A 27,206-nucleotide genomic window follows, 5' to 3' on the forward strand; every position below is an offset into this window, starting at 1 on the left:
GATGAATTTGTTCAAGGAAATGCAGATTTTTGAGAGTCAAATGGCAGGAAAATTAAGTAAATGACAACTGGAGACTGTTGAAGTGTTTCAGTTTCTCATTGTTGAAGTGTCACAGATTCAGTGGAGTCATATTTATCTTTCATTCAGCAAATACTTGAGTGCCAGGAGGGATGACCAACCGCTCTAGTTTGCCGGGGACTGTCCTGGTTTTAGCAGTGAAAGTCCAGCCCCGCAGAAAACGCCTCAGTCCCAGGCAAACTTGTAGGTTGGTCACGCCAGTGCCAGGTAACAAGCCAGATTGAGACTTGCAGTAGTATTTGATGCAAGTAGAGTCACAATTTCAGAAAAGATGATCATGCTTTAAGACTAATTTATACTTAGAGTTTCTGGCTGGCTTTGCACTTCACACTGTAGGAAGTAAAAGTTTTATCAGTGTTAGCCAACGGAGCTGAAACTGAACTCTACCACCAGAAAGAAACTTGGTGGGCTTTGAGATGAAGTAGGAATCCAAGACCTATCCTGAAATTTTCAGTTGCACATTAAAATCCTGGACACCTTTGTGCCCACTTGTCCCTGAGGCTGCATTCTTGTTTATGAAAATTCTGAGGAGGACATTGAGAAAGATTGGGATTCAAATGGTCGTGTGACCCATCAGGCTGGCTTAGTGGAGTAGTTCTTGCTGGGAGCTGCACCCACCCTCGGGGAGGATGGGGCATCGAGGGCCATAGTTTTGGTTGTCTTGGTGACTGGGAGATGTCACCAGCATTTAGCGAGCAGGGACGGGGTTGACTCACATCTGGCAGTGAGAATTGCCTCACCAAGAATGCGTTGAGAAACATAGATTTTGTTAAATACTAGAATCCTCGTTGGTTTCTTAAAATGTTACTGGGTCTAGTGCATTAAGCCTGTAGTTTTGTCCTTTTATGAAAATACAGTGCTGTCGATTAAACTTTTTCGTACAGACACTTCAGTCATAATCATACATTCTTTTAGGACTGGTCCTGAAAAGATGGAAGGGAAGGGAGCAGCCTCTGTCTCACCGGGGCCCTCTCTGAGCTGTGGACCAGCCAGATCCACGTGGCTGTCGGGCTCTCCCATCTCTGGCCGTGGTGTCGTGTACCTTCCTCGGTGCTGCTCCACTCACCGTGTGAGATCAGGGGCCTCCATGCTTGGTTTTAAACCAGGAGTCTGGTTTCTCTTCCCAGAGCTCATCATAGATAGGAGGTAGTTCCTTTCTCCTGTTGGAAAATTCACTGTGTTCCAATTTGTGCCAACCATTGTGTATGTAATCATCACAACTGTAGAAATGCTTTTTGCTCAACCCTTCCAGCTATTTGTACAGGCTTGTGGGTTTTGATCTCTGTTCAGGCTCAGGTGGAATCAGTTATAGCATAACGATTAAGGTCATGCAGTTTGAATCCTTGCTCTGACGGTTGGTAGCGTCAGGCAGGTTATTTAACTTCTCTGAGCCTTCGTATTTCCATATGAAAAGTGGGAATAAACCCAATACCTACCTTTCAAGGTGGTTGTAAGAATTCCTCAGATAATGTGGGTAAAGTGCTTTTTAGCACAGTACCTAGAAACACATAAATGCAGTAAATGGTAGTAGTCTTTTTTACAGCTGTTTTGGGTAATACATGGAGATTGCTGGCCTCTCCCAGCTTTTTCAAATGGATTCACGTGGAATTGATTTTCATGTCGTTGTGGAGTAATGTCTTGGTCAGTTGATTCCTGTAGATCTGCCATCACCAGGGAAATAAGGTCATTCTCAGTTGTGGAGTTGAATTTAAATGCTCACAATCTACAGGTTGGTCCACTGCATATTGTAACGACTGTGTTATCTCATTTGCAGTTGGTGGAATTACTGTTTTAACACTGTTGCTTCTCAACACCTTAAACCTTGATGGAATATATTTTCATTTCACTTTTCTGTTTGTTTTGTAATTTACTATTTTACATTGTGAGCTTTGTTGTAATGTTTATTGTACCTCAGAGAACTCTGATTATGTGAATTCATTAAATGAATCACTTCTTAAAGAATCAGATTTTTATTGTTTGATGGTTTGTTTTTGTTTGGACCACCTTTGTATTACTAAATAGCAATCCATAGTTTTGAATTGACCCTCAGGATGTAATTTTTGTTATCTTGGAAGAATTAGTGAACTCCATACACAGACTTCTAATCATGTAGCTATTCTTAAAGACTTGAGTTTAGAAGATTCAAAGGTTGTGATATAACTTCTTACTGGTTTTATGTGACCAATGATCATTTTGAATGGCTGTATCTATAGTGTCGTTATTTCATAGGGAATTTCATGGAGAATAGTTGTATCATATACTATTGCAGAGAAGATAGGAATGTGCATTTTTGCATCTCTTAGGAGGCTTTCTGACTCATTACAGTATTTCTAAAAGATAAAGTATTTTTCTAAAGGTCTTTTGAACCAATAAAACAGGCTAAACATTTTATGCTAATAAGGAGACATATTTTCTTAATTTTCTGGTATACCTTTGCCTGTATTTTTTTTAAAAGTGCCAAAATGGTAAGAAAAGAGAAAGATTGTTAAAATATGATGTGTTCTGTAGTATTGGCTCCATTTTACATATACTGTGTAAGAATGACTGTCAGTATAAAGCAAAGGTTAAAATTTTCCCTAATTTTATAAATTCCAGGGAGAAACCCATCTTATCTTTCCTAAAAAAGCTTCAGTGGAGCAGCTGCAAAAAATTCGTGACCTGATTGCCATAGAGAGAAGTAGCAGATTGGATGGATCAGATAAGAGCCACAAAGCAGAATTATCTCAGCAACTTGCAGCCAGCACCCAGCTTCCTACAGCGCAGGCTTCCGGTCCTAATGGGTTAACCCAGCATCCAGGGAACAGTGAAGGGCGGTCATCAAACCCACCGTCCACTCCAATGGTAATGTTAGAATTAAACCTTCCTTGACTGCTCCTTTCAAAGTGTTGATATAGCAAAAGCTTTAAAATAGGACTTATTCCAGAATTTATGTCTCAGTCATTCTTGGTTCTTACAGTTCTAATACGTTCAAATTTCCTGAGCTCCTTTAAAAAATTGTCAGATCTGTAACAAGAGTGGGGAAATGGCTGTCTTTTATTTGGACTTTTAAATCTTAACTTGTGGCTTATTGTTTCTGAGGCAGCCAGGGTTTTATTTAATTTATCATTTGTAAATGTACCTGTTGCCGTGGCACTTAAATCGGTTGCACAGATTAGCATATGTCTTTAACCTAGAAAAAGTAAAGGACTTGCTAGACAGGTGTGTGGCCATCAAATAAGATGTCCTCTATTGCTTTGACACTTCTGATGTAATACCTGCTGCTGTCTACCATGGAATTACTAATTCCAACAACCTACCATTATCAACACCTCAATTCAATAAAAAATCGGCTTCTTTAGGCTTAAGGTAAATAATCATTAATTTACTGATAGTGGTGCTAGCATACACATATATACTTCTGAAGAACTGAAGTCAAATTATTGATGTCTTACAGGCATTCTCGGTGTACTTAAATGACCTTATTTAATAGGAAATTATCCTGTTTACAAAAGAATCCCTTTTAATAAAGGTCCTTAAGCATTTTACTCCTAAATTTCCACTGTCAGAAAAATTTTCATGGTTTTTCTATAGTAATTTTATCAGTAGGCAGCTTAAACTCATGTCCTCTTTCAATTTTGGTGAAACACCTGGTTACTCTCCTCCATACACTGGAACTCTACATCTAGAGTCAGTTGTTAAACCTACCCTTAATTTTCTCCAGCTGGATAATTGGAGAGCCTTTAACCTAACCTCCCTGGTAGTCAGATGATGGGCAGTCATTCCTTAGTGTAGGCTGGGAATACCCTAAGCTTGTCTTTAAAAAATAAAGAATTGAAGGTGGTAGTGGCTGGCAAGGGAGGAGAGAGTACTGTCCTTTTGAATAATAATTCTTCTTCTTCTTCTTCTTTTTTTTTTAAATTAATTAATTAATTAATTTATTTATTTGCTGCGTTGGGTCTTCATTGCTGTGCGCGGGCTTTCTCTAGTCGTGGTGAACGGGGGCTACTCTTCCTTGCGGTACGCAGCCTTCTCATTGTGGTGGCTTCTCTTGTTGCGGAGCACGGGCTCTAGGCGCACGGGCTTCAGTAGTTGTGGCACTCGGGCTTCAGTAGTTGTGGCTCGTGGGCTCTAGAGCGCAGGCTCAGTACTTGTGGCACACAGGCTTAGTTGCTCCACGGCATGTGGGATCTTCCTGGACTAGGGCTCGAACCTGTGTCCCCTGCATTGGCAGGCGGATTCTTAACCACTGCACCACCAGGGAAGCCCCTCAGTTATAGTTTCAGGTCTTTAATTACTTACCAGAAAGGGCCTGGATACTACACTAAAAACAAATTGTCATTCTATTGTCAAAACGAATTTAGAGTTTAGAAGAAAATAAACTTTCACAAACACATATGCTCTTAGAAGGCTACTGTATATTAACTCTTACTTCTCTAGTCCCTGGGACAAAGTATCTTTTTCTGTATTCCTTAAGGGAGTTGGGAGGAATTAGAAGGAATCTTGTTTTTTATAGCCAACTCCTGGTTCCATGGGTCACTGAAGTACACATTTTTACAAAGTATTTTGTTATTTAAGCTTTTATCACCATTAATTGCTGTATTACAGAGTTTGACAATTATGTTCTCCTCCCTTTCTCATTTTGAGTGGGGATACTAACTGAGAATTAAAATGGCCCAAGTAAAGCAGCAGGAGAGAGATTAACAAAGCATTTAACTGCATGTAAACTAGACAAATCCTGAGCACTGTTGAGTGTCACAACTAATATATTTCTTTGGTTGAAACTGTATCAAGTAAAATTTGGAAATATAAGACAAGGTGATAGTCATTGATGTTGAAGTTGCCAATAAGTTTTTCCCTTAAGATATAAAGTACTGGAATATACCGGTGCTCAGTAAACCGTGATGTAATTAGAAATTTATTTTGCTGCTTTTTCTGGATATTTTATGTAAATGAAAGCTACACTACATAGTTTTTTGCTTCTGGCTTCTTTTACTTTGTATGTTTTTGAGGTTTATCCATATTGCAGGATGTATTAGTATTTTTTTCCTTTTTATTGCTGAATAGCATTCCATGGCGGGCATTTGGGTTTGCCATGTTTGCCTCTTAACGGACAATGCTGCTATGAATGTCCACATACCAGGCTTTGTGTGGGCTGATGTTTCATTTCTCTTGGGTAGATTCCTAGAAGTGGAACCACTGGGTTGTATGACAAGTTTATGTTTATTGCTTTAAGAAATTGCAAGCTGTTTTCCAGAGCTGTTGCACCTTTCTACATTCTAACCAGCAGAGTGTGAAGGTTCCGATTTCTCAATATTCTCATTGATAATTGTTAATGTCTTTTTTATTATAGCCATTTTAGTCGATGTTAAGTAGTGTCTCATTGTGGCTTTAACTTGTACTTTCCTAATGACCAAACTGATTTTTTAAATTTGCTGGTTATACATGCTGAGTATTTAGTGTTCTTATATGAAATAACTTCCTGATAACCCTTTATATATTTTTATGCCCTTTGCCTTCCAAAAGCAGGTTCAAAACAGCAAAGACAGTTTTTCAAAGACTGAGCCTCAGAATGTTAGAAGCATTGTTTCCAATTTTGCAACTTTATCTGGGTTGAAAGCATGTGACTCTGAAGTATGATTTGCTTAAAAAAGTCTTTGGCAGTTATTGCACAGATAGTCTAAATGCATGCTTTTATTTGATATGTGACTGCTTTTAGAATGTGTATGAAGTTGTTGAGGACTTTGCGTCAACACTTTTATCACTCTAGAAATTATTGCCCATTGTGTATATGAGTATATATGTATCTATTTAAAAGAATTATCATTTGAGATTATTTCATTGAAATTATAAAAATAATATTAGATAATGATAAATAACAAAATTAGTTTTTTTAAAACGAAGATATATTTTTTTTATTTTTAATTTTTTTAAATTTAACTTTTATTTTATATTGGAGTATAGTTGATTTACAGTGTTGTGTTAGTTTCAGGTGTGTAGCGAAGTGGTTCAGTTATACGTATACATGTATCAGTTCTTTTTTAGGTTCTTTTCCCATATAGGTTATTACAGAACATTGAGTAGAGTTCCCTGTGCTATACAGTAGGTCCTTGTTGGTTACCTGTTTTTTATATATAGTAGTGTGTATATGTTAATTCCAAACTCCTAATTTATCCCTCTCCTAGACCTTTCCCCTTTGGTAACCATGTTTGTTTTTGAAGTCTGTGAGTCTGTTTCTGTTTTGTAAATAAGTTCATTTGTATCATCTTTTTAGATTCCACATAGAAGTGATACCATATGATATTTGTCTTTCTCTGTCTGACTTATTGATCATCTCTAGGTCCACCCATGTTGCTGCAAATGGCATTATTTCATTCTTTATTGAGGCTGAGTCGTATTCCATTGTGTGTGTGTGTATACACATCACATCTTTATTCATTCATCTGTCGATGGATATATTGGTGGTTTCCATGTCCTGGGAATTGTAAACAGTGCTGCAATGAACATTGGGGTGCATGTATCTTTTCGAGTTATGGTTCTCTCTGGATATATGCCCAGGATGTGGGATTGCTGGGTCATATGTTAGTTCTATTTTTAGTTTTTTAAGGAACCTCCATACTGTTCTCCGTAGTAATTGTACCAATTTACATTCCCACCAACAGTGTAGGAGGGTTCTCTTTTCTCCACACCCTCTCCAGCATTTATTATTTGTAGACTTTTTGATGATGCCATTCTGACCGGTGTGAGGTGATACCTCGTTGTAGTTTTGATTTGCATTCCTCTAATAATTAGCGATGTTGGGCATCTTTCCAAGTGCTTTTTGGCCATCTTTATGTCTTCTTTAGAGAACTGTCTATTTAGGGCTTCTGCACATTTTTTGATTGTGGTGGGGTTTTTTTGTTTTTTCTTTTTGATATTGAGCTGCATGAGCTATTTGTATATTTTGGAGACTAATCCCTTGTCAGCTGCTTCATTTGCAAATATTTTCTCCCGTTCTGTGGGTTGTCTTTTAATTTTGTTTATGGTTTCCTTTGCTGTGCAAAAGCTTTTAAGTTTAATTAGGTCCCATTTATTTATTTTCTTTTTATTTTCGTTACTCTAGGAGACAGATCCAAAAAGATATTTCTGCAATTTATATTAGACAACGTTCTGCCTATGTTTTCCTCTACGAGTTTTATAGTATCTGGTCTTACATTTAGGCCTTCAATCCATTTTAACATTACTTTTGTGTATGGTGTTAAAGAATGTTGTAATTTCATTCTTTTACATGTAGCTGTCCAGTTTTCCCAGCACAACTTGTTGAAGAGGCTGTCTTTTCTCCATTGTATATTCTTGCCTCCATTGTCATAGATGAATTGACCATAGGTGCATGGGTTTATTTCTGGGCTTTCTATCCTGTTCCATTGATCTATATTTCTGTTTTTGTGCCAGTACTATACTGTTTTGATGACTGGAGCTTTGTAGTATAGTCTGAAGTTAGGGAGCCTGATTCCTCCAGCTCTGTTTTTCTTTCTCATGATTGCTTTGGCTATTCGGGGTCTTTGTGTCTCCATACAAATTTTAAGATTTTTTTTGTTCTAGTTCTATGAAAAATGCCATTGATAGTTTGATAGGGATTACATTGAATGTATAGATTGCCTTGGTTAGTATAGTCACTTTGACAATATTGACTTTTCCAATCCAAGAACATAGTATATCTTTCCATCTGTTTGTGTCATCTTCAGCTTCTTTCATCAGTATCTTATAGTTTTCTGAGTACAGGTCTTTTGCCTCCTTAGGTAAGTTTATTCCTAAGTATTTTATTCTTTTTGATGTGATGGTAAATGGGATTGTTTGTTTAATTGCTCTTTCTGATCTTTCACTGTTAGTGTATAGAAACAACAGATTTCTGTGTATTAATTTTGTATCATGCAACTTTACTGAATTAATTGATGAGCTCTAGTAGTTTCCTGGTGGCATCTTTAGGATTTTCTATGTATACTATCTGGTCATCTTCAAACAGTGACAGTTTTACTTCTTCTTTTCCAATTTGGATTCCTTTTATTTCTTTTTTTCTCTGATTGCTGTGGCTAGGACTTCCAAAACTATGTTAAATAACAGTGGCAAGAGTGGACATCCTTGTCTCGTTCCTGATCTTAGAGTAAATGCTTTCAGCCTTTCACCATTGAGTATGATGTTAGCTGTAGGTTTGTCATATATGGCCTTTATTATGTTGAGGTAGGTTCCCTCTGTGCCCACTTTCTGGGGAGTTTTTATTATAAATGGATGTTGAATTTTGTCAAAAGCTTTTTCTGCATCTATTGAGATGATCATATGGATTTTATTCTTCAATTTGTTAATATGGTATATCACACTGATTGGTTTGCAGATATTGAAGAATCCTTGCATTCCTGGGATAAATCGCACTTGATCACAGTGTATGCTTCTTTTAATGTATTGTTGGATTTGGTTTGCTAGTATTTTGTTGAGAATTTTTGCATCTATGTTCATCAGAGATGCTGGCCTGTAATTTAATTTTTCTGGTGGTGTCTTTGTCTGGTTTGGGTATCAGGGTGATAGTGGCCTCATAGAATGAGTTTGGGAGTGTTCCTTCCTCTGCAATTTTTGGAATAGTTTCAGAAGGACAGGTGTTAACTCTTCTCTAAATGTTTGATAGAATTCACCTGTGAAGCCATCTGGTACTGGACTTTTGTTTGTTGGAAGTTTTTTAATCACAGTTTCAATTTCAGTGCTTGTGATTGGTCTGTTCATATTTTGTATTCCTGGTTCAGTCTTGGAAGATTGTTCCTTTCTAAGAATTTGTCCATTTCTTCTAGGTTGTCCACTTTATTGGCATAGAGTTGCTTGTAGTAGTCTCATGATCCTTTGTATTTCTGTGGTGTCAGTTGTAACTTCTTTTTCATTTCTAATTTTGTTGATTTGAGCCCTTTCCCCTTTTTTCCTTCATGAGTCTGGCTAAAAGTTTATCGATTTTGTTTATCTTTTCAAAGGACCAGCTGTTACTTCCATTGACATTTTATGTTGTTTTCTTCATCTCTATTTCATTAATTTCTTCTCTGAACTTTATGATTTCTTTTCTTCTACTAACTTCGGGTTTTGTTTGTTCTTCTTTCTCTAGTTGCTTTAGGTGTAAGGTTAGGTTGTTTCTTTGAGATTTTTCTTGTTTCCTGAGGTAAGATTGTATTGCTGTAAACTTCCCTCTTAGAACTGCTTTTGCCGGGTCCCATAGGTTTTGGATCATCATGTTTCATTTTCATTTGTCTCTAGTTATTTTTCAATTTCCTCTTTGATTTCTTCATTGATCCATTGGTTGTTTAGTAACATATTGTTTAGCTTCCACGTGTATGTGTTTTTTTAGTTTTTTTCTTGTAGTTGATTTCTAATCTCATGGTGTTGTGGTTGGAAAAGATGCTTGATATGATTTCAGTTTTCTTAAATTTGCCGAGGTGTGCTTTGTGACCCAGCATGTGATCTGTCCTGGAGAATGTTCCATGTGCATTTGAGAAGAATGTGTATTCTGCTGCTTTTGAATGGAATGCTCTATAAGTATCAATTAAGTCCTTTGGTCTAATGTGTCATTTAAGGCCTGTGTTTCCTTATTTTCTATCTGGATGATCTGTCCATTGATGTAAGAGGGGTGTTAAAGTCCCCCACAATTATTGTGTTACTGTTGATTTCTCCTTTTGTGGCTGTTAGGATTTGCCTTACATATTGAGGTGCTCCTGTGTTGGGTGCGTATATATTTACGATTGTTATATCTTCTTCTTGGATTGATCCCTTCATCATTATGTAGTGTCCTTCCTTATCTCTCGTAACAGTCTTTATCTTAAAGTCTATTTTGTCTGATATGAGTAATGCTACTCCAGCTTTCTTTTGATTTCCATTTGCATGGAATATCTTTTTCCATCCCCTCACTTTCAGTCTGTATGTGTCCGTAGATCTGAAGTTGGGTCTCTTGTAGACAGCATATATATGGGTCTTGTTTTTGTATCCATTCAGCCAGTCTGTATTTTGGTTGGAGCATTTAATCCATTTACATTTAAGGTAATTATCAATATGTATGTTCTTATTGCCATCTTGTAAATTGTTTTGGATTTGTTTTTGTAGGTTGTTTTTCTTCCCTTCCTCTTTTGTTCGCTTCTCTTGTGATTTGATGACTGTCATTAGTGTTGTTTGGATTGCTTTTTCTTTTTTGTGTGTGTATCTATTGTAGATTTTTAGTTTGCTGTTACCATGAGGTTTTGATATAGCAGTCTATATACAAACAAGATTTTTTTTTTTAATTTATTTATTTATTTGTTTTTGGCTGTGTTGGTTCTTCGTTTCTGTGCGAGGGCCTTCTCCAGTTGTGGCGAGCGGGGTCCACTCTTCATCGCAGTGCGCGGGCCTCTCACTGTCGCGGCCTCTCTTTGCGGAGCACAGCTCCGGACGCGCAGGCTCAGTAGTTGTGGCGCACGGGCTTAGTTGCTCCGCGGCATGTGGGATCTTCCCGGACCAGGGCTCGAACCCGTGTCCCCTGCATCGGCAGGCAGACTCTCAACCACTGCGCCACCAGGGAAGCCCACAAGATTGTTTTAAGTCGCTGGTCTTTTAATTTCCAATGCATTTCCAATATCCTGCATGTGTACTCTCCTCGCAGTTGCTGGTTTTGATATCATATTTGTGTGTGGATGATTTCCTACCTTTACTCTATGTTTGCCTTTAATGGTGAGCTTTCCCATTCGTAATTTTCTTGATTCTAGTTGTGGCCTTTTCTTTTCTGCCTAGAGTAGTTTTTTAAAGAGTTTTTGTAAAGCTGTTTTGGAGGTGCTGAATTCTCTTAGCTTTTGCTTGTCTGTAAAGCTTTTGCTTTCTTCATCGAATCTAAATGAGAGGCTTGATGGGTAGAGTATTCTTGGTTGTAGGTTTTTCCCTTTCCTCACTTTAAATATATCATGCCATTTCCTTCTGGCCTTCAGAGTTTCTGCTGAAAAAAATCAGCTGATAACTTTATGGGGATTCCCTTATATGTTATTTGTTGCTTTTTCCTTACTTGTAATATTTTTTCTTTGTCTTTAATTTTTGTAAGTTTGATTAATATGTGTTTCGGTGTGTTCCTCCTTGAGTTTATCCTGTATGGGACTCTCTGTGCTTCCCGGACTTGAGTGAGTGTTTCCTTTCTCATGTTAGGGAAGTTTTTGGCTATTATCTCTTCAGATATTTTCTCAGGCTCTTTCTCTCTCTCTCCTCCTTCTGGGACCCCTATAATGCGAATGTTGCTGTGTTTAATGTTGTCCCAGAGGTCTCCAAAACTGTCTTCATTTCTTTTCATTCTTTTTTCTTTATTCTGTTCCACAGCAGTGATTTCCACCAATCTGTCTTCCATCTAGCTTATTCATTCTTTTGCCTCATTTATTCTGCTATTGATTCCTTCTAGTGTATTTTTCACTTCAGTTATTGTATTATTCATCTCTGTTCTTTAAATCTTCTAGCTCTTTTTTAAGTATTTCTTGTATCGTCTCAGTCTGTGCCTCCATTCTTTTTCCAAGACCTTGGGTCCTCTTTACCATTACTCTGAATTCTTTTTCAGGCAGATTGCATATTTCCACCTCACTTAGTTGTTCTTCTGGTGTTTTATCTTGTTCCTTCATCTGAAACATATTTCTCTGCCGTTTCATTTTGTCTAACTTTCTGTGTTTGTGGTCTCTGTTTCTCAGGCTGCAGGACTATAATTCTTCTTGGTTGTGGTGTCTGCCCCCTGGTGGGTAAGATTGGTCCAGGGGCTTGTGCAGGCTTCCTGGTGGAAGGGACTGGTGCCTGGCCACTGGTGGGTGGAGTTGGGCTGGGTCTTGTCCCTCTGATGGGCAGAGCCGTGTCAAGGGGTGTGTTTAGAGGTGTCTGTGTGCTCAGGATGTCTTTAGGCAGCCTGTCTGCTCATGGGTGGGGCTGTGTTCCCACCCTGTTGGTTGCTTGGACTGAGGTGTCCCAGCACTGGAGCCTACATGAGACACAGCTGACCCCCGCCTCCCCAGGAGGCCCTCCTAGACCCACAGGTAGGTCTGGCCCAGGCTGATATGAAGTCACCGCTTTGCCCTGGGTCCCAGTGCATGTGAAACCTTGTGTGTACCCTCCAAGAGCAGATTCTCTGTTTCCCCCAGTCCTGTGGAGCTCCTGCGCTCAAGCCCTGCCGGCCTTCAAAGCCAAATGCTCTGGGGGCTCCTCCTTCTGATGTGAGCCCCCCAGGCTGGAGAGCCTGACATGGGGCTCAGAAGTCTCACTCCTGTGGGAGAACCTCTGCAAAATAATTATTTTCCAGTTTGTGGGTTGCCCACCCGGTGGGTGTGGGATTCGATTACACAGCGAAAGCGCCCCTCCTACCATCTCACTGTGGGTTCTTCTTTGTCTTTGGATGTAGAATATCTTTTTTGGTAGGTTCCAGTCTTTTTCATCCATGGTTGTTCAGCAGTTAGTCGTGATTTTGGTGTTTTCCTGAGAGGAGATGAGCTTAGGTCCTTCTCCACCATCTTGTCTCCTCTCTGTTCTGTTTATAATTTTAAATTGACACCAGTTCTGCTTATTATATGCAAAGCCCTTCTCTAGTCTCCACATCAAAGTCAAATTTGTTCTGTCTTGAAGATGTTAAAGAGTTAAGTCAGAATTGCAAAATCTTCAAATGCAGACTTAAATCGGCAGGAGCCCACCATGAAGAGCACTCAGGTTCAGCCTCCTGGCCGTCCTGGCATCTTCTTCCCCTGGCTGTGCACCTCTGAGTTAGTCGATTTTTAAACTGTTTAAATCTCATAAGACAACTTCTTAGTCTGGATCTATATGCAAACTTTGTAAGAGAAGAAATCTCCTCCTTGTCTCCTTTGGACACAGATTTAAATGTTCAATTTCTTGTTCGTGAACCATTCTTAAAAGTAACATATATTTACATACTTTCAACAGGCAATTATGACACATATTTAAATTGGCATTCTTAATATCTGTTAGAAATGATGATGTGGTATATTTTGACATGAAGACAATTATTATGTCGTGAAAAAAAGGTAAACTAAGAATTCGAAAATTAAACAACATATGTTGTGTGTCTGTGTGTATTTCCATTTTTCTTATTAAAAACACACATACATAAATATGTTCATTTTTAAAAGGTCTGGAAAGCTGAACACAGATATCTTAGCTATAATTTTCTCTGAGTGGTGAAATTATATAGTGATTTCATATTATTTATACCATTCAGTATTTCCTGAAAACCTTCTGCAACATTTATTCCTGTTACAAATAGAATAAAATGGTTTTTGGAAGAAATGTTTATTGAAGTCACAAGTTGATTAAAACTATCATTAAAAATTTATTAAACATAACTTTTATGTTAAGAAAACAGGTTCTAAATTTAAAAGCCACTGAAGCAAAGGGTTGTAAAAAGGTAGAAAGAGGGCTGGTGGGCTTGAGAAGCCTTGTCCTTTACTAAAGTAAATTTGCTGATCCAAATTCCACTGTTTCTATTTTGTGTGATTTGACAAAAATACACATTGTACTTGTTTTCTTATAAAGTGTCTTAAGTATCTCACATTAGAAACCAAATAATTGGAATCCAGGTATGATTAGTGAAGAAAAAAATCTCTTTTGCTCTAAAACAGATTTCACATTTTAAACTCCCATTTGTATTCCAAATAACTTTTAACTCTTAAGCAATTAACTGTTGCCTCATCTACATGGTTACCCAGCTGCTATAATGGCCATGCAATCAGCAAACTTCTATTTTTATGAATTAGTTTTTTTGGCATTGTGCCAATCAGTATTTAAAGAAATGAGGCAAAGAAAATAAACTTTATTCTTCAAGATTGTTTGAGTGCCATTAAAAACCACAGTGAAGGAGGTAATTTCCAGAGTGAAAAATGAAAATAAAAATTCTTTGGATGAGTTCTTACCCTCTCAGTAAATGAAAATCTGTGTGTAAAAATAAATAAATAAATAAAAAGCAACTGTAAGGGTCTCCTCTTTATAGGAATTCTTTCAAATAAAAATGGAGACATCCTGTTTGCTTGCTTGTTTGTTTGTTTCTGTATCAGTTCTGGTAAAAAGCACACTCCTTCCTGCTGTGGGTGCCCTGGGTTTCCCACCTTCAGGTCTGCCCCATCTCTTCTGTCATCTGTTAACAGAGTAAATGTGTCTGCACCTACTAAAGGCCAGCCCTGGCCCCTTTCTTCCCTCAGGATGGATTCTGTAGCCTGGGAGGGAGACACCATTGATCCAAATATTAAATATTATAATAACTTAATTGCTTTACTTTTTGGACAAAAAAATAATATAAATAGAAGTTGTAATATTTTCTGTCCCTATCCCAGTGGACCACTTTGTACAGCTCCTTGGGGGCACCTGGCCCACTTCGGGACACCACTTATACCACTGAGTCTCTTAAAACTTGTTTTCCTTATTAACACTGTTACAAAACGTATTACTAAGATCATCAGTGATCTCCATGCTGCTAAATTTAATGGACTTTTTTCAGTTCATTTTTACTTGACCATTCATAGTTTTTAGTTCAGTTGACCATTTCCTGGTTTTTCTTCTATTATAAGTGGTTCAGCCATTGACCCAGTTGCTCATATGTGGATCATTCCCACATATTTTTCTACTTTCCTAACTGCCCCCTGACCCCACGGTTCAGTCACTAGGATTTGTTGATTCTACTTGCTACATGTTTTTCGTATCCATTCACTATTCTACCACCTCTGTCCCCACCCTGGTTTAAGCCTCCGCTCCCTCAGAGTTCGGCAGTGGTCCCCCAGTGAGTCTTCTGAGGACCACTTTCTCCCCCCTACAGCTGGTGTCAGACTCAGAGAACACAAACCTGATCATTTTACTCCCTTGCTTAGGTCTCTTTAATAGCTTCCCATTACAGTGGAAAGAGACAGGGAAGATCTAGATGCTTCCCCAGCCCAACTTCTTGCTCAGCTGTCTCGCTCCATCATTTCCCCTGGGTGCCCTGTGCTCCAAGACACACTGACTTTCTCTCTGATCCTTCACACCATGTTAAGTGTATCCCCCTGTGCACACTCCCCAGCTACCTACACGTTGCTCCCTGTGACAGGAATGGGCTTCTCCCTTCCCTGGTTACCAGCTGCTTCTCATCCTTCATATTTTACTGCAGATATCATTTCTCCAGGGAATTCTAGTTGTACAGTTACACTGTCCTCTGTGTTTGCTTTATAACTCTTACCGTACATATGAATAAACTGTCTAACCGTTATATCCCCCGTACCTAACAGGTAATGAAGGCTCCTTAAATATTTGGGTAAATTAGCATCGTTGTAGCAATATTTGTTTCTGTGTCCACAGACTCCTTACTCTGTGAGGATAATGTCCTTGTCTGGTTTGGTCTCCATTATTTTTCCATCATCTAACATACATATGCACACACACATTTACACACAAACATTTGTCGACTTCATGTGAAGATTCTGTCGTTTCTTGTTTTAATGTCTTCCCCTTCAGACTGTAAAGTGATTATGTCTGTTTTGTGCACCCATGCCCAGGGCTTAATACAGTGCCTGACTTTGCAGTAAGTATTTGGTAATGGTTTTTATTTTTTAAATTAATCTATCTCTGCCTTTTAATAAACAGGTTAATCCATTCCTATTTACTGTAATTCTATGTTTGAACTTACTTCTGACATCTTGTGTTGTCTGTGTCCTTCTTGTTTTTTTTTTTCGTTTTCTATTTTTGTTTAGATTGATGAAGTTTTCTTCCATTATTTTCCCTTTAAAAATTAGGAAGTTAAGTATCCTCCTTTTAGTCTTCTAATTATTCACTTTAAATTTCTAATGCAGGTATTTATATTTTTCTACCAACATCTTACAACAAGACAGGAACCTCAGAAAGGATTTACTCTTCTCCCTTCCCTGCCACCTTTCTTAGGAGATTTTGCTTTTCAATTATTATTATTTATTTATAACAATTGAAACTTAAGTTTTACTAGTTTGTTTGGTTTTTAGTTAACTCGTTCCTTTTATCCCAGGTTCTACTCCTTGGTGTTCTGTTTATTTACTTTGGCTATATTATATTTGGGGGGAACAGTAACTTTTCTAATAATTTTTTAAAATAGGATTTGGGAGTGATATATTTTCTGCATTGTTACATATCAGAAAATGTGTTTATTTTGCCCTTCTATGTAATGAGTTTGCCTGGGTATGCGTCGTATGTTCTCATTTTCCCTCAGCATTTCAGAGATTTTGCTCCGTTGTTTCCAGTGAGATGTCTGATATCACTGAAGGCTTTTTGTATTTTGTTTTTAATCCTTACGTCATGAAATGTCACTATGACATACCTGGTATAGTTTTTGTTTTTGTTTTCCCATTCACACTGGCTCTTTCTTCAACTCTCAGAAATTTTCCATTATTTCTTTGAGAAGTTTTTTCTTCCGTTTTTTTCTACTCTACTTTCTAGACTTCCTGTTAGCTGGATTTGGGAAGTTTGGGGTTTATCCTCAGTGTCTTATTTGTTCTTTTGTACTGCATCCTCAGAAAACGTCTCAATCTTCTAATTCATTGATCACTTAGCTGTGTTTGTTCTGCTGTTTGACACACCATCTGTGCTTCTTTATTTCAGTGTTTACATTTTTAATTTCCAAGATCCATAGTTTTCTTTCTCTGACTGCAGTGTACTCTTGCATTTCTAAAGGTAGACTTTTTTTTAGTCTTTTCCTGTATTTGCTGCCATTGCCACAGGGTTCCTTCTTCTGCTGTTGATTCTAGTGCATCTTCTCAACAGTACGGGTTGTTGTGGATTCACAGGGGTCCGAGAGTCCCTGCTAGCCTAACTGTGAATACCGCATGTGGTTTCAGCCACTGTGGGGAGGGGCAGGACATGCCGCCAGGTGGGCTCTGCCCGAGCAGCGCCTCTTCTGAGCTGGGGCACTCCTCTTTCCTTTTAGAAGTCTAAGCGTCCGCCCTCACTGCTCAGAGAGACACTTTTCTGTTGACACTGGTGACCAAAATGTCTAGCTGTTCCTGCCGTGGAGCCCAGCAGCCTTCCTCACACTCAGTCCTAGGCCCCCTCCTGCTCTCCGGGTCCTCAGGCTCCTCCTTGGGATTATTTTGAGAACTTTTTCTTAGTTTTTGTTTTGTTTTGTTTTAATAAATTTATTTATTTATTTATTTATTTATTTTTGGCTGTGTTGGGTCTTCGTTTCTGTACGAGGTCTTTCTCCAGTTGCGGCAAGTGGGGGCCACTCTTCATCGCGGTGCGCGGGCCTCTCACTATCGCGGCCTCTCCCGTTGCGGAGCACAGGCTCCAGACGCGCAGGCTCAGTAGTTGTGGCCCACGGGCCTAGTTGCTCCGCGGCATGTGGGATCTTCCCAGACCAGGGCTCGAACCCGTGTCCCCCGCACTGGCAGGCAGACTCCCAACCCCTGCGCCACCAGGGAAGCCCTCTTAGTTTTTATAACCGCTTTCCCTAGAGGACATATTGCCTTTGTTCCTTCCTCTAGTCCACTTGCATCTGCCTTTCCTCTCAGGAATTTCTCAAAATTCCTCATCCCTTGAGAGTAGTCCTCGTTAGCTAATGCGGTAGAAAGTTTTTTAAAAAACTGTCATTTACAGGGATTTGAAGTGGAAACAGCTGTAGGGTGCATTGCTTAGAGTGCTGTCTTGTTCCAGGTGTGTGGTCAAGAGTTCAACATATCCCTGCCTAAATATTTATATCCTCAATAACATACTTTCAGATGAAAATATAGACATGTCTTAGACTGTGATACAGATATGGCTGTCTCCTAATACTAATTTTGTAAAGGTTTTGAGTATAATTATTATATTTCAGTGAATCCATACATTCTTTATCTATGAAATCATAGAACCAGTGTTTTTTTATTATGTTTAACATAGAACCAGTGTTATTATTTTTATAGCACATGGAGAAAAGCTAATTTCATTATTTTCTTTCTGTTAGGTTACTGGTGATTCAATCATTCTAAAAGCTCTTCAGTCCAACCTTCAGCATGTACTGGTCTATGAGAATCTTGCTGTCCAGGAGAAAGTGCTGGCTTGTATTCCAGTCCAAGAACTAAAAAGGAGATCACAAGAAAAGTTATCTAGAGCTAGAAAATTGGATAAAGGTAGTGGCTTTACATAACCATTCATTGCTAAATATGCATCATTGCTAAATAAGTGGGAACGCTGAAATGGTGCCTTTTGCTGTGTACATTGTAAATACGTAACCCAGTTCTATTTGGATTTTTAAGAAGTACAACAGTAGTATAATTTTTTATTGCATGCACCTCATGCACACTGGAATGTGTATTTGCAGTTTAATCATTGGTATGTGACTTTTTTTTCAGATATAGTAGAACTTTAGTCCATGGAATATATGATGGCATTATTAGAAGATTTTAATGTGAATCGGAGAAAAACCTTACTCAAAATTAATTCATGTGATTAGACCACTGACTCCCTTTAATAGACAGTTACTGATAAAGAGTGTGGATATAGAAGCCAGCTACCTGGGTATAAATTCAGCTCTGACTCTCACTGTGCATCACCGAGCAAGTAATTTAATCTCCATGCCTCAGTTTCTTCATTTGAAAATAAGAATGATAATTTTAAGAGATAACTGAGATAGTACATGTAAGTGGCTCAGAACAGTGCCTGCCACATTCATCGAGCAATAATTATTTGTTGTTTTCATTAATGGTCTTAGGATTTTAGTTGTTAAATTTTTCCAACTTGAGCATTTTTACTTTGGGTTTTTATGTAATTGGTTTTTATCTGTTAAGTCATTTCTTAATACTGTCTTTTCTAGGGGGTTCTGTAGTATTTTTTTGGTGGTTGCCCTAGTTTACAATAAACATTTTTTTTCCAATTTTAAAAAAAATTTTATCTTATATTGGAGTATAGTTGATTGATAATGTTGTGTTAGTTTCAGGTGTACAGCAAATTGATTTAGTTATACAGATACATACATCTATTCTTTTTCAGATTCTTTTCCCATGCAGCTTATTGTAGAGTATTGAGTAGAGTTCCCTGTGCTATACAGTAGGTCCTTGTTGTTTATCTATTTTATATATAGTAGTATGTATATGTTAATCCCAAACTCCTAATTTATCCCTCCCCCCTCCTTCAAAAGCATTATACTGCTTTGTGTGTAGCGCAGATACATTTTAACAGAATGTCTCAATTCTTCCTTCCCATCCCTTGAGACTCTGCTGTCATTCATTTCACTTACCCAGAGGCTTTAATCACTCAGTACATTGCTATTGTTATTATTTAAGCCATTACTTTTTAGACTAAGTAAGAATGAGAAAAATAACAGATTTTATGTTACCTTCATTCATTCTTCCCCTGAGGCTCTTCCTGTATGCAGGCCGGAGTTTATGACCATCACTTTTCTTCTTCCTGAAGAACTTCTTTTACTGTTTCTTTCAGGGCAGGTATACTAGAGGTGAAGTCCCTCAATTTTTCTCTGCCTCAGAAAGTCTTTATTTCTCCTTCACTGTTGAAGGATAATATCACTGGGATGTAGAATTCTAGGTTGGAGGGGGTTTTTTTTTCTGTCAATGACACTTTAAATTTCTATTCACTCTGTTGCCTGCTTGTTTATGATGAGAAGTCTACCGTAATTTCTATCTTTATTCTTCTTTAGGTTTCTCCCACCTATGCCCCTCACCTCCCCCTCCACCCCCAGCTTCACTCAGGATTTTCTCTGTTTTTAGTTTTCTTCAGTTTGAATATGACGTGCATATGTGTAGTTTTTTGGTACTTATCCTGGTTGGTGTTTTCTGAGCGTCCCAGATCTGTGGTTTGGTGCCTCATTAATTTTGGAACATTCTCGGCCATTATTACTTCAGATATCTCTTCTGCTCCTTTCTCTCTTTCTTTTCCTTCTGATATTCCAAAATAGGGTATCCTATTCTACCTTTATTTATCAACTGTTTCCCACCATTGTTAGATGTTCTGGTCCATTTTTTAAATTCTCCCACCATAATTGGATGTTCTAGGTGTTTTGTTCCTCTGTTCCTTTGTTTTTATTCTCTTTTTTCCTCTTTGATTTTCAGTTTGGGATGTTTCTCTTGACCTGTCTTCAGGCTCAGTGGTTGTTTCCTTGGTTGTGTCCAGTCTACTGATGAGTGCATGAAAGGCATTCTTTATCTCTGTTAGAGCACTTTTGGTTTCTAGCATTTTTTTTAGTTTCCATCCTTCTGCTTACATTATTCTTACATGTTGTCTACCTTTCTCATTAGCCCCCCAAACATATTAATCATAGTAATTTTAACTTCCCTAATTCCAAAATTTGTGCCATATATGAGTGGTTCTGATGCTTGCTTTATCTCTTCAGACTTTTTTCTTGCCTTCAGGTTTTTCCTTGCCTTTTAGCATGCCTCGTAATTTTTTGTTAAATGTCGGATACGATGTATTGGGTAATAGGAACTGAGGTGAACAGGCCTTTTGTGAAAGGTGTAAATGTCCGTTTAACTAGGAATTGGGCACCATTAATGACATTGTGTTTAATGTTTGCTGTAAGTGTCAGGGGCTTCGGGTTCCCCTGGTGTTCTTGGGGTTCCTCTGTTGTCTGTGGGCTTCCCTAAGGACCCCTCCTTAGCTCCAGTCTGCATCCTGCAGATGGTTTAGTTGTAATCATCCCCTATCGTTGTACCAGAGTCCTGTTGGTGTGGTAGTGAGGTGTGGGGGAGGAGCATTCTGTAATCTTAGGGTTAAATCTCAGTGTTTTAGGGGGCCTTATGCTCGGGCCTGTGACCCACCCCCCGTAGGTGAGACAGGAAGGCCAGAGGGGCCTAGAGTCAGGGAAGAGTCCTTTTCCCAAACTTACTTAAGCTACAGGTTTGTTGTGAGACCTGGAGACAGCTCTTCCTCTTCTTGAATTAACAGGGTTTTTGTTTTTTTTTTCTATTTATAAAACAAGGATGCTTATCAGTATGCGGTCACAGAGGCTGTGTCCATTTCCGAGTACTGTGGTCCTGTGCGTGATGCCTGACATACACGCCTGCTTAGCAGGTGCTGCCTGGCATGTTCTGTGTGTGCTGAGCCCTGCAGAGGAGACGTAGTTAGCAGTGTCCCTGCTGACGTTTGCCCTGGCGTTTTTTCCCTCTAATTATAAAAGTAATACCTGTTTTATGTAGAAAATTCAGAAAATAGGGGGAAGATAAGCCATCCATAATTTCATCACATCAGAATGCAGCTTCTGAGATTGTGTATACAGTTGACCCTTGAACAACACAGTTTGAACTGTGCGGGCCCGCTTACACGCAGATTTTTTTTTCTCTAAATATATACTACAGTACTACATGGTCCAAGGTTGGTTGAATCCGTGGATGTGGAACCGCAGAGGGCTGACTATAAAGTTGTACATGGATTTTCCACTGCGTGGGGGGGGATCAGCACCCCTAACCCCTGCACTGATCAAGGGTCAACTGTATATCCTTTCACACTTAAAAATATAAGGGCAGTATAATGGCGTTTTAATGTAAGTAGGAAAGAAGGAACACATCAGGTTGTGTGCACAGTATCGTGAAAATCAGCGAAAGATTGGGCTTTTTTTTAAAGTTCATGAAGGATATGTTGGATTTATAACCTGAGATGCCAGAGGACACACGAAGGCAGGTGTCGGGGATTTTCTTGCAGGTGTGGCGACCACTGCATGGAAGCAGAAGGGTACAGGCTGTCTCTGGGGAGCAGTGCCCAACACGGTCTGGTTCGTGTAGAGTCGGGAGGGGGACATCATGAGGGCCGAGACCATATCTTCGTTGACATTGAATTCCAGGCAGAGCAAAGCATACTGAGTTTATTTATATATTTTTTAACCTTTTGAAAAAGAATTAGCGGCAAAATGAAGCAGAGGATACTTCTAATGAGGTTTTGAAGTAGAAAATAGGACCAAAGAAATTTGCAGGATGAACGTATCTTAGTCAGGAGGCTGATGCTGTAGTGTTAGTGTGATTGAACGTATAGCAAAAGTATTATATAGCCTGTTCATTAGGTAGGAAGAAATGAAATGATTTCTCAGGGAAGTCAAGTGTTCTTGATGACTTAATTCAGCAGGGTTAAGCATTGAAGCTTTAAGCAAGTGAAAGGTAGAGGTGCACTTCAGGAAGATCAATCCAGCAATAACTTGTAAAATGAACAGAATCAAGAGAGTACAAGGAGAGAAGAGTTCAAACACAGTAGTAATAGAATTCACTTAAGAGGAATAAGAAGGCAAACAGGTATCGTGACTGCAACGGAGGAGGTGGATGTGAGAGTTGAGGTGACAGAATATATGGTATCTGCATTGATGGTATACAGTCGGCAGGGCATGGAGTCAGGTGTGCATAAGGAGAATGTCAAAGAGGACCTCCTCGTTTTGCATTGGCGTCAGTAGGCACAGGCTTTGAAGGGAAATGAAGAGTCTCCTTTCAGACACCTGCCGGACATCATCTGGACTGCCAGGTGAAAACGGAGGCCTGGAGCTTTGTTTGGAGGTCAAGCCTTGACATACACTTCAGGGTGGTAGGTAAAGCCATGCAAGTAAGTGAGATTGCCCAGACTGAAGACGGCGGGGTGGCGGAAGGATTGCAAAGGTTCTAGAAAGCAGGGCAGCACTAGCCACATGTGGGTACTTACAGTAAGTAATGAGTCTAAGTTAACATTATGAGGCCTGTTTGTTTGCTCAGTTCTTCTATCATTTATTCTGCTATTTACTGAGCACCTGCTGTGTAGCAAGCAGAGCTCTAGGTCTTGGAGATACAGCAGTGAACAAAACAAAGTCCCTGCTATCATGGGTGAGACAGCCTAAAACAAATCCTCAGATCTGGCAGGTAGTGATACATGCTGGGAAGACAAGTCAGGATAACGGGATAGAGAGTGATTAGGGAGGGTGCTGTTTGGTGGAGGGTTGTCAGGAAAGGCTTCTCTTGAAGCAGTGATTTTCTTTTCTGGTAGAGGCATTGGCAACTGCAGAGGCTCCGTAGGTGGGAGTGAGCTTGGCATGTTTAAGGGATGGAAGGAGGGCGCATGGCTTTAGCAGAAGGAGCAAGACAGAAAGCTGAGAGAGGAAAAGGGGGTACATTAGTTTCCTGTGCTGCTGTAGCAGATTACCACAAACTTGGCTCCTTGAAACAGCAGGAGTGTGCTGTCTCACAGCTCTGGGAGCCAGAAGTCCATAGTCAGTATCCCTGGGCCAAAATCACGGTGTGGGCAGGGCTGAAGGGGAGAGTCTCTCCCTGCCTCTGTCCGCTTCTGGGGGCCGTGTGCGGTCTGGCTTGTGGCTGCACCACTCCAGTCCTGAGGACCAGCATCTCCACATCCTGCCCCTCCGCCGCTGCATCACCTTCTCCTCTGTAAAGTCGCCCGCTGCTTCCCTCTTGGAAGGACACATGTGATTGCGTTTAGGGCCCCCATTTAGTACGTAGGATAATCTCCCTGTCTCAGAACCCTTAACTGCATCATGTCTGCAGAGGCTTTTTTTTTTTTTTTTTTTTTTTTGCCTTCTTTGGTAGGATTCACGGGCTCCAGGGGTTAGAATGTGGTTACCTTTCGGGGAGCCATTTTTCGGCCTACCACAGGGGCCAGCTGAAAGAACGAGAGTGGCGACTTTGGGTTGTATTCGGAATGAGATGGAGACCCATTGGAGGGTCTCAGTCGACTCAAGCTACCTTGCATTCTTAAAAAGCTCACTCTGCTGTAGGGACTTGTTGGAGGAAGCAGGATGAGAGTGCTGTTTTTCTTAAAGTTCATTTTTAGTCCAGCATTCATGAATATCTCCTTGTTGAGAAACTTTTCATGTCGCGCAGGAAAAGCTGAACTCTCCCTGCCAGTCAGTCCTCCACCTCCTCTTCCGCAGGTAGCAGCTATTATCACATGACGTGTTCCCTTTCATATCTTTTCCTGTGTATTTACACCCATAGATAGTTATCTATAAAAATAAAGTTGCATGGGTTGAATAAAGTGTATCATCTCTCATATATTCAGCTCCTTGGTGATTTTCATTTGCTGACATGTCTTGCAAGTCATTTTCCCTCCCCCTAGTGCTCTGTAGCGTGCATGCACTGTTATTTGTACAGTTCCCCACTGATGGGCACCGAGATTTCCCTGTTCTGAAGGCTGCTGCAGTGAAGATCCTTGTGAAGCATGCCGGCCTACATGAAGGAATGTCTCACTGGGTTAGATGTAAAAGTATCAGGGGTGTGTGATACTTTCATCCTGCACTGGGTGTCTGCCAAACAAATTGCCTTCCAATTTATACCAGAAGTGTCTGGGACTATTTGTTTCAGCTTAATGAAATTATTGAACTTCTTTTATGGACTTTACCAATTTTTCTAATGGGTTTTGTTAATATTCTTACTGATTGATAGACGTTCTTAATATATTCTGGATACTTTTCTTTGTTAGGCTCCTTACATTTTTCTCTCAGTATTCTTTAATTTCATTCAGTGTATCTTGAAATTGAAAAGTTATAAATTTTAATATGAGAAAATTATTTTTTCCATTTTTGTTTTTACAGTTGGGTTTTGTTTTCTACACCGAAGTCATGAACGTTAAACTTCTACTGTTACTTTTATAATATTCCCTCTCTGTGTGTAGTGTTTATATATATATGTATTAGAATGAATGTAGTAGGGATCTGATATTTGGTAGCTACTCGTCCCAATACCATTTGTGGAACAATACATCCTCTTAGAACTACTTGAAAGGCTAACTTTATTAAATACCGTGTATCACTTAGAAATCTGTCTTTCAGGACTCTTTGTTTTGTTTCATTCATCTCTTTGTCTATTCTTTATCAGTATCACAATATTTTAATTATTAGAGTTTTGTAATGTGTTTTGATGTGCTGTAGACAAATTTATCTCATTCTTAGTCAAAGTTGTGTTGACTATTTTGTGCCTTTCCTCTTTCACATGAATTTTGCAGTTAGTTTGTCAAAGTTTATGAAAAATTATTTTGTAATTTCAGTTGAGATTGCCTTAAAGTACAGGTTAATTTGCGGAGAGTTAACAACTCCGAGTTTTCCCGTTCAAGAACATAATATATTTTGGCCTTTTAATATTCTCTGTAGTTTTTTTTTCTTCTATAGTTTTTTATTTTGAAATGTATCAAACATAAATACAAGAATAGCATATAACAGATCAAACACCTGTGCCCAGCATCAGACTTTATTAGATCTTAACATTATGCCATATAGCTCCTTCATATATGTTTTATTATTTTTAATAATAAAATATTAAAGATAGGAATGAGAATCCCCAAATATGTCCCCGAGATTGTTTTCCCCTCTCCTTCTTCCCAGAGATACCACTGTCTTGAATATGGTCGAGAGAGAGATCTTTTTATTTGATAAAGTGGATATAATAGTATATGTCATGCTTACTTGCTAGGGTTGTTCTAGATAGATAGATAGTACACATGGTTGTGCTTTTATGTGTTTTGTGAATTATATTGAATGATGGTGAATTATATTGTACAGTTGAAGCACTAATAGAAAAGCTAATAGGATTTTTAAGGTGTCCAGAATTCTGTGATTTCTGCCTGTAATACTGTGATTGTTTCATATTTACTTGTGAATATATCTGATAACAAATATAATGCAGTCATTTAAAAATGTTTTTCAGAATCAGACTTACTTTGTTACCTTCCAGGTGCTTCAGAATCAATTCCAAACTGTCAGTAGTTCCCTGAGGGGTGGTTGTATTCAGCATGGTGTCGGTCAGAGGATGCAGTAAAGTCCCACTGCTTTGAATGTGCAGTGGATTACGTCATTATATTTCAGCCTGCTTCACAATGCACTGACAATTCTGTCTGCATCCTATTTGTGAAGACCTTTTAGATCATCTTCTGTTTTCATATATTTCAGCTTCATATGTGAGGATAAAATACACGTGGATGTTTTTAGTTTTTTCTGCTTTAAATCTTACCTGGTTCTGTTCTAACTTCTCAGGTACTAATGTAAGCGAAGAGGACTTTCTTTTGCTGGAGCTTTTACACTGGTTTAAGGAAGAATTTTTTCACTGGGTGGATGACGTTTTGTGCAGCAAATGTGGCGGCCAGACTAAGTCTAGAGGCGAATCATTGTTCCCCAGCGATGATGAGCGGAAGTGGGGTGCAAACAGGGTGGAAGATCATTACTGTGACGCCTGCCACTTCAGCAATCGATTTCCGAGGTGAGCGCCCCCTGGACAGTAAAGTCAGAAGAATCTCTTATTGGGATGCTTAGGAGAGAATTTTATCAAATCAACTTTTAATCTTCATTTTAGTTATTAGAAGTATATTCCTCTAGGACAGGGGTCAGCAAGCTATGGCTGACAGGCTCAATCCAGCCCACATCCTATTTTTGTAAATAAAGTTTTATTGGGACACACCCATGCTGCTTCAATAGCTTATGGTCTGTAACTGTTTTCACATTGCAATGTCAAGAGTTGAATACTGGCAACAGAGACCATATGGTCTGCACAGTCTAAAACATCTACTGTCTACTGTCTTTATATAGGAAAAGTTTGTTGACTCTTGAATATAAATTGAGTGTAGTCCTAGCAACTTAATGCTGTAAATCTTGTATTTTTATTCTTTTAATACATAAATTTTAACTTTCTGATAACTTTAATAATAATACTGACAACACATAAAATAATGCTAAAACATTAGAATAATACTGATCCTTGTGATAGTAAATACAATGCTGTACTCAAAATCATCAGGTGGAAATGTGGAAGGTGAAAGTATAGTATAGGACCATCTTTTTTTTTTTTTTTTGGCTGTTCTGTGTGGCACACGGGTTCTTAGTTCCCCGACCAGGGATCGAACCCACGCCCCCTGCAGTGGAAGCGCCGAGTCCTAACCACTGGACCGCCAGGGAAGTCCCCTCATCATGTTTTATCTTGAATGACAGAAGTTTAATTAGGGGCCTCTGCTACCAACCTAACCTACCCTCATATCTCTAAATTTAAACTAAGGGAACTGGAACTTTTCTGTTCACTTTTTCCATCCTTTGATTTATAAGTCTCTTATCAGATGTTCTTAATTGACAGTACTTGTAAAGTTTGATTGTATCATCAGACAAGAAAAGATATCAAGTTTTTGAAATACCTGATTTGGGGGGCTTAGGGACTCAGTTCTGTCCTAATGAGGAATCAGTCCTGTGATATACAGAGTCTAAGATAAACAGAATCCACTGTCCAGTAATT

The 27,206-nt window shown here is 39.0% G+C and overlaps 1 protein-coding gene across 4 annotated transcripts in view; it reads left to right on the plus strand.

Annotated features, from left to right (window-relative positions):
- Positions 1-27,206, plus strand: part of NGLY1 (N-glycanase 1) — a 57,446-nt gene that overhangs the window by 8,790 nt on the left and 21,450 nt on the right. For 3 of the 4 annotated variants that reach the window (XM_082460749.1, XM_082460752.1, XM_082460750.1), the window contains exons 3-5: positions 2,674-2,919; positions 17,987-18,152; positions 25,964-26,186. In XM_082460749.1, the coding sequence (XP_082316875.1) occupies positions 2,674-2,919; positions 17,987-18,152; positions 25,964-26,186 (635 nt within the window). The remainder of the gene's footprint in view (positions 1-2,673; positions 2,920-17,986; positions 18,153-25,963; positions 26,187-27,206) is intronic. The other variant, XM_082460751.1, reaches the window with a different exon arrangement.

Source organism: Balaenoptera physalus (assembly GCF_965194825.1).
Source record: "Balaenoptera physalus genome assembly, chromosome: 4".
Classification (NCBI taxonomy): Eukaryota; Metazoa; Chordata; class Mammalia; order Artiodactyla; family Balaenopteridae; genus Balaenoptera; species Balaenoptera physalus.